At 51.7% G+C, this 7,844-nt stretch overlaps 1 protein-coding gene across 1 annotated transcript; it reads left to right on the top strand.

The window, feature by feature from the left end:
- Nucleotides 1-3,783: 3,783 nt before the first annotated feature.
- LOC125536324 (serine/threonine-protein kinase RIPK-like) lies at nt 3,784-7,609 on the top strand. The gene is made up of 4 exons (XM_048699518.1): nt 3,784-4,456; nt 5,413-5,551; nt 6,440-6,576; nt 6,680-7,609. Exons 1-4 carry the CDS (start codon nt 4,040-4,042, stop codon nt 7,337-7,339), a joined length of 1,353 nt encoding a protein of 450 aa, XP_048555475.1. The 5' UTR covers nt 3,784-4,039; the 3' UTR covers nt 7,340-7,609.
- The last annotated feature ends 235 nt before the right edge of the window (nt 7,610-7,844 follow it).

Below are 7,844 nucleotides of genomic sequence, written 5' to 3'. Positions count from 1 at the left end.
CACACCAGAGAAGCCTCTTGAGCCTCTGATCTCTCTCTGCCTCTAGAAGAAAAGGAAGGCGCAGCTAGCGTACTGGATCTGGATGGATGTCTGAATGGTTCATGATATAGGCGAAAAAACGACGATGCGCGCGGCGTGTACAGCACTGTACGTCCGGTTGGGGCAACGGTCTCGAGACGAAAGAGACGACGATCTTGTTTAAAAAAAAAAAAGAGACGACCCAGAGCGACGCGTACGCGACGAGGGTATCAATCTATCTGGAGGCACCCCACTCGCTCCGCTGCGTTGCATTGCATGGTGCATGGGCCACTCGCCCAATGAAAAGCCCTCGCCGAAAGGAGCAGAGAGATGGACCGTGCCGATGCCGTTTTCCTTGGCTGGAAGCCAAGCACGTATGTACGTATCCTGGCCGTATGGACGTACGAAAAGAATGCGACGACGATGCCTTTCCGGCGGGCGCACAACCCGGTGGCTTAGCTTTTCTCTCGGCTCCGAGCGAGCGAGCCAGCACGGCCGACGGGTGCTGCGGGCTGTGGCTGGGACGCGTCGGCGCGTAGGTGTGGATGCCATGCATCGGCCCGTGCGCGCGCGCGCGTCGACTATGGCCGAAACCACTGGTCCTGGCCCTGATCGGGTAGGAATCACGCATCGCGTGTGAGCTGGCTACATGGCCGAAACTCCAAAGTAAAGTGCATGCGCTGTACCACTGCCACTAGGCTAGGATAGGGGGGTACGGCGTGGCCATCGGAGACGGGACTCGATCGGTTGCTTAATTTGGACCGATGGCGACGGAATTCGGACATATCTGACGGGTGAAATGAGATGATCCGGTGGTAGTACGCGGGACAGGGCCATGTGTGCGTGCGTGGGGGGGATTGGCCAATGCCCGTAGCAAGCATGGCACGTGATTTCTTCAGCCAAGACTTGCCGGAAACAGCACACTATCAAATCCGGCGTCAATCATGCCTGCCACGCCTGAGAATTCAGATGATGGCGTACCCTTCCGGTGCATCCGTCCATCCGTGGCGCGCAACATTTACAGAAATGGTTGCGGGCGAATATTTTCGAAAGGGGGCAAAAGATTTGCCGTTTCATTAATTAAGAGGAACTGGGGAATTAAGAGGTTCAAGACAAAGCCACAAGGTGGTGAAACACAACAACTGCTTCTTTTTTTTTTTGAATAAAAGAGGTTTCCCTTGCCTTAACTTTTTTTTTGCCAAAAGATCAGATTTATTATAAAGATTCATCGAAAGTACAAAAACCTCAAACATAATAAAAATTACATTGATGTCTATGGACCACCGAACGGCCATTGCCGTCATCGGAACAAAAACGCCGACACGCCGTCGTCGCCGCTCTCATATCGGAGCCGGCCTGACCTTGTTGATGACAGCCGAGAAGTCTTCATGCACGTGCCCCAACTTCTATTACAACCAAGGGAAACATTCAAATGTTTCACAACCCTCGGCTGCAACCAAGGTAACTGCAACAAACTTATTATAGCTACATCGCAACAACAAGTTTGCAAGTCGCAGGCTTAAGAGAGGAATACAAAATCTCAGCGAAAATGTAATCCTAACTATAGCCTAGAAGAAGACTCCTGCCAAGCAATCCTAAGAACTCGTCCTTGCCGATGATCGAGCGGTTAGAGTAACTTGGGCAACTGAACACAAAATCTTCCTCTGACGAACCAGAGAACCGACCAAACCCAGGATGCATTTCCCACTTCACCATTTTTACCCCTGAAATACAAAATCATAGTGCAAACGTCATAAGTGCATCCACAAACGGACTCCTCAAATTGACCCGACGGATGCAGGACCACTGACCGGATAGGAAAGAGAAGGAAAAAGTTGGTCAAACCGGACCCCTCACAACTTCCTTAAATGCCCGGCTTATCTGGAACTCATCATATTGGCCTCATATATGGGATGAGTACGAGGGGTGTCTGGGCGTGTCCGATTAGTGGTCATGCGTCCGCCTCATAAGATTTGGCCTACCACATAGCATCCTTTTCCTTTCTTTATTCTCTCTCCTTCTCCATCAGTCACATGCATGTGATCGGATATATATGAAAGAAAATGAGAGACATGGCAACGTGGATGGGCAAATAGGGAGTCAAAATGAACACGCCCGGGCACTGACCGGGCGCGCCCGCGGATGTTTGAGAGGCCAAATTTGCCCAGTTCGGGTTCAAGCTTTGTGCAAAACACACAGGTAGGTCTGAAACTGCATGACATTTAGCTAGGTTATCCCTAGTTAAACTCTTGTTATGTATAATGGGCTACATGAAGACATGTATATTGGGGGTCACCTTAATTTTCCAAATACAATCTTGAAGCATATAAGTGATCCCCCCTAAGTTAACAACTTGTAAAACGACCTAACAGAATATGTACCAGAAGGCTCAAGCACCCAAATAGGGACATCCTTATTAGTAGAAAGAGTTTTAGTTTGAGCTATGGAAAGTGGTTGAAGCCTTCTTGTGTATAATTATTCATTCACACGGAAGTTTCAAAGTGGCACCATTCCACACCTGGGCAACAGTGCTATCTTGTTGTTGACAGTTTTCAAATAGATCCCAGATCATAGTGAAATTTCTCCACCCCAACAATCATGCCATAAAAGCAATGTTATCCACATTACCCAATTTCCACTTGTAATTTTTTTTCAAATGCCCAATGAACACTCATCCAAAAGTTAGACCCCACAACAGGTTACTACACAAAATATTAGGTTTATTGGTACCATATTTAAAACATAGTGTACCCTTCCAGTTCCCGTCACCGTTTCTATGATCAAAGAATCCCTTGCTCCAAGCTGCCAAGACTGATTGCGCTTTGGTGGCGAAGGCACTACAACGTGATGTCTATTCTCGATCGTTGATGATGTAATGAACATAGTTATGAGTTTCACTTCATGGAGTGCCACAACGGTCATCAGGGAAGGCAACAAATTGGCTCATGGTGTAGCTGCTCATACAAGGCAGGTTACAAAGCAAGGATCATGAGAGAGCGAGATCTAGGGGGCAACTAGATAGGAGGGTGAACACGAGGCTAACCAGGTTATATCCAGTCATAAAGCTTGTAACTAATTAAAAAAATCAAAATCAAATTCCTTCATAAATGAACTTGGGTTGACCAAAAATGACCCTACTAATTCTCTACTATTAACAAATAAATTAAATGGAATTCATGGGCCGTGTGCACACAAACCAACTAAACGCACAAAATGATCAAAATAGGCTTTCGTCTCGCTTTATAACAAAGCATCAACCGCGTCTATACAAGCTATCCAAGTGCCGAATTCACAAAGTTGCTTGAGATTCCATCGTCGGAACCGAATCCCGGTTGAAGGAGTCGAATCCGGTTCCCGGAAAACATGGCGCAATATAAAAGGGCTGCATTGCTCACAAAACCAGCATTAAACTGATTTTTTCCACCCTCGTCATTGTGAAAAGAAAGCCAAATCAAACGGGAATAACACCTACTACCCTTGCATGACAAGGGTCGTGACGCATACTACCAATTCGCAAAGCGGGTAGGTAGGAAAAGGCGCGGGCACGTTGCCCCGTTCTAAAATCCCGACGAAATAGTCAATCCACACTGAAAAATTCCCACCATGACACAAGAACAGTTTGTAATTTGTGCAGACAGACTGCAGCCAGCAGCCAGCACAATTTTATTCATTTCATTCCCAGAGTCAAACGCAACACAATGACATGTCATCGCAGCAGAGCCAAGCCAAGCCAAAGCTCCGCACGCTCCTATATATTCTGCCGAACCAGGTGCGGCCTCGCCACACCACACACACCACACGGACACGGCCCCGCCTCGCGAACCATCGTCGATCGGGCTCCTCTTTTCTCTCTCTCTCTGTATCTTTCTCCCGCGCGACCCACACACAGGCCAGCTAGCTAGCGAGAGAGAGCGCCCGCGCGACGACGTGCGTGTCGGGCTCGCGGCGGCCGGAGGGGCTCGGTATATGCTGCGCGGCGACGGCGACGGCGGCGTTGAGAGGTAGCTAAGCTAAGCCGCCGATGAGGAGCGAGGGGGCGATCAAGGCCGGCGGCGCAAGGGAGAGGTCGTCGTCGCCGTGGAGGTCGCTCCTGGGCGGCTGCCTGGGCGGCGCGGCGGGCGACCACGGGGCGAAGAAGAAGGCCCGGCCGCGCTCCGGCGGCGGCGGGCTGCGGCGGCTGTCGTTCACGGACCTGAGCGGCGCGGCGGACGAGGACCTGTCCGTCTCCCTCGTGGGGTCCAACCTGCACGTGTTCACCGTGGCGGAGCTGCGGGCGGCGACGGGCGAGTTCGCGGACGACAACTTCCTGGGCGAGGGCGGGTTCGGGCCCGTCTACAAGGGCTTCGTCGGCGGCGGCGTCAAGCCGGGGCTCAAGCCGCAGGCCATCGCCGTGAAGCTCTGGGACCCCGAGGGCGCGCAGGGCCACAAGGAATGGCTGGTACGTCCAACCTCCACGTGTCCTCCTCGACTCCTCATCCATCCATCCATTAATCTTCTTTGCGCGTGCAATAGCCACAGCCCAACGGCAACCAGTAGAGCAGCTGGAGTAGCTTTTCTTGGAAGAGATTCCAATTATGTCCGACATCGATGGCCTAATATAATGCATGCTTGGGGAAGGGAATAGGGCTTGGATTTCTTTCTTACAGTGAAAGAGTGGGCTCCTCTCCTGCATGGTTAACCAACAAGTCAGCATAGATGATAGATCCCTTACAAGGATGTCCAAATCCGATCCTTACATCTGCTGCACCATTGAGTAACTTCATGGATAATTGAAATTTACAAGCTATGCCGTCGCAGGAATCCTCCTGGAGAGGTTATTATCAACCATTTATTAATATAACGTAACCTGTAGCCAAGAAGCAATGCTTGTAGAGTTATAGGCAAGTTAAGCTAGCTCGCTGTCCCAAAATGGGCGTGCAAGTTTTGAGCAATCTTTGAGGGGAATATTCTTGGTTACACAGTAATTGAGCTGTTCCTCCTTGTGGACTTTGCACAAGTTTTTTTCTGTGTTCCCAACATGGCTTGCTTCGCGATGAAAACATGGCATCAAGATCAATTCAACCTTTGCGTTAATTAGTAACTATCAACCAAGTAACTTTCACACCACGTGTTTAAGTTTTCTGAAAGAGCCATTCTCAACCACACATAAGCCAAAGCTAAGCTGAGCAGGCAAGGCATGCATGCTCCGTAAAATATCTCGGCGCCAAGGATTAGGACCTGTGGGCCGGGCAAGGAAAACCGGCGAGCGAGAGGTTTGTTGGGCGATGTGACGGTTCCGGCAGCCGGCCGGCGGCCGGATAAAAGTCGGGCGGCCTAAAACGATGGACGCTGACACGGACACGGACATTGACCCTTGATTGATTAATTGGTTGTTTAATTTGCTCGTGCGTGCAGGCTGAGGTGATCTTCCTGGGGCAGCTGCGGCACCCCAACCTGGTGAAGCTGGTGGGCTACTGCTGCGAGGACGCCCACCGCCTCCTCGTCTATGAGTACATGCCCAACGGCAGCCTCGAGAACCACCTCTTCGGCAAACGTACGTCCCTCACTCCATTTTACTTGCAAGTCTCGCTAAATCTCAGTCAACTGAGACTTGGTTTCGAGAGATCTTACATTGAGAACTATGCAATTTTCTTTTGGATTAGTTTAACATGTTAGTCACGGTTAAGTCTCGGCGACACCCTTTTACTTGCTGCTTCGTTTGTCTCGATCATGCATATGGATGAATCAAATTGAATAAACGGTAGAAAAATATATGATCTGGTAGTCTGCTAGCTGTGGTGATAGAGATGAGTTGGTTGACCTGCCTCCGGTAAGTACATTGACTTGGCATGCCCATGGACGGATGGAAACCAGCTGTCTGAATTCAAAAGCCCGTCAGCAGGTTGGCAAATGCCGGAATTTTAAACTGGAGTAGTGTAGTTGCACGGCGGCCGAATTTTCCCCAGCTAACTCGCAACGTTTTTCAGAGTTCTGACCAACTAAACTTGACCCATCTCTGAATTAACATACCCCCATCTCCATGCGTGCACCAGAAGGCAGATCAGGGGTCGCTGGTCAGAACCCAGAAGCAAGTGAGGTCACGACTCACGAAGATAGATATAGTTGCCCGATCCATGTCGCGATTAATCCATCTCAGCACGCTACAATTTCCCAGCCTCACTGATTGATCTCCTCCCGCCCAATAGTCGTCGCCAGATCTCCTAACGCGTTGACCGTCCCTGCGTCCAGAAAAATGTAACAGTCCCGACAGTAGGCGCGAAATGGATGCGATATCTCTGTCGGCAAGACAGTAACACTGTCGGGGCATCGGCGGATGATTCCTTGTCTAGTGTGTACAGAACAATTGACTAGGAAATGGAGAATGTGGCTCTGGGTCGAATCTTGGAATGATTTTGGTGTGTGTGTGTGTGATGGCTTGCAGAGGTTCCCGCGGCGCTGTCGTGGTCGACGAGGCTCAACATCGCCGTCGGCGCCGCGAAGGGGCTGGCGTTCCTCCACGACGCCGAGAAGCCGGTCATCTACCGCGACTTCAAGGGCTCCAACATCCTCCTCGACTCGGTGAGCCCACTCTCCGGCCTGCTCATCTCACACTATGTATCTATCTAGCGGCAAATGAAGCTGAGTTGCTCATGTTTTCTGATCGATCCGTGTGTGTGTGCAGGACAAGAAGCCGAAGCTGTCGGACTTCGGGCTGGCCAAGGACGGGCCGGAGGGCGACGACACGCACGTGTCCACGCGGGTCATGGGCACCCACGGCTACGCGGCGCCGGAGTACATCATGACGGGCCACCTCACGGCGAAGAGCGACGTGTATAGTTTTGGGGTGGTGCTGCTGGAGATCCTCACCGGCCGGCACTCGGTGGACAAGACCCGGCCCAGCAGGGAGCAGAACCTGGTGGAGTACGCGCGGCCCGGGCTCAGGGACCCGCTCAAGCTGGCGCGCCGGATCATGGACCCGGCGCTGGAGGGCCGGTACCCGGCCGCCGCGGCGCAGAAGGCGGCGGCGGTGGCGCACCAGTGCCTGAGCAGCAGCCCCAAGAACCGGCCGGACATGTCGGCCGTCGTGGAGGCGCTCGAGCCGCTGCTCGCCGTCACGGAGGACGTCGCCGTCGGGCCGGTGGTGCTGTTCGTGGCCGCGCCGGAGCCGGCAGCGGAGGAGAAGGAGAGGAAAGAGCGGCCGTCGAGGACGGCGAGGGACGTCGGCGCGCACCACCGGCGGAGGCTCCGGTCGCCGAAGGGCAGCCCGAGGAAGCGAGGGGCGGGGCCGAAGGAGGAGTTCTGGGTGTGGCACGTGCCGGCCGAGGACGACAAGAAGGCGTGACGCCGCCGTGCCCGTGCATGTGCTGTACATATGAGAGAGAAAGAGAGGTGGTGAGAGTTGAGGTGCTGCTGCTATTGTTTAGGATTTAATTAGGATTGCATACGCATCCCTGTAGTTCTACGATCATGGCGAGTCTTCGTTTTTCTTTTCTCTTTGGTTTTCTTTTGCTTTGGACCTGTAAGTTCTTACAGTGAGATGCAGAATGTGGCCCATAAGTGGAGCTATCAAACAAGAATACTGATTGATCAACATGACAGAAATTTGGTCGCATGTCCGTCTTGGATTAATTGAAGCTACGACAATGCGAGTGTTCAGTATGGGTGTCAATCGGTGTTAGGATAACCTAGGAAACAATCGGTCTTCTACGTGATCTTCGTTTTGGTTGTTTTGAGGACGTGGTATCTTGTCCGAAAACTATTATGTTTCAATATGAGACATCAATATATACACATACATTGGCAATATCATCGTAGTCTGTTTGTTTTTCTGCATGTACGCCTGCCAC

This window comes from Triticum urartu, chromosome 2, assembly GCF_003073215.2.
Source record: "Triticum urartu cultivar G1812 chromosome 2, Tu2.1, whole genome shotgun sequence".
NCBI classification, from domain to species: Eukaryota; Viridiplantae; Streptophyta; class Magnoliopsida; order Poales; family Poaceae; genus Triticum; species Triticum urartu.
This window is presented reverse-complemented; position numbering and strand designations above follow the sequence as displayed.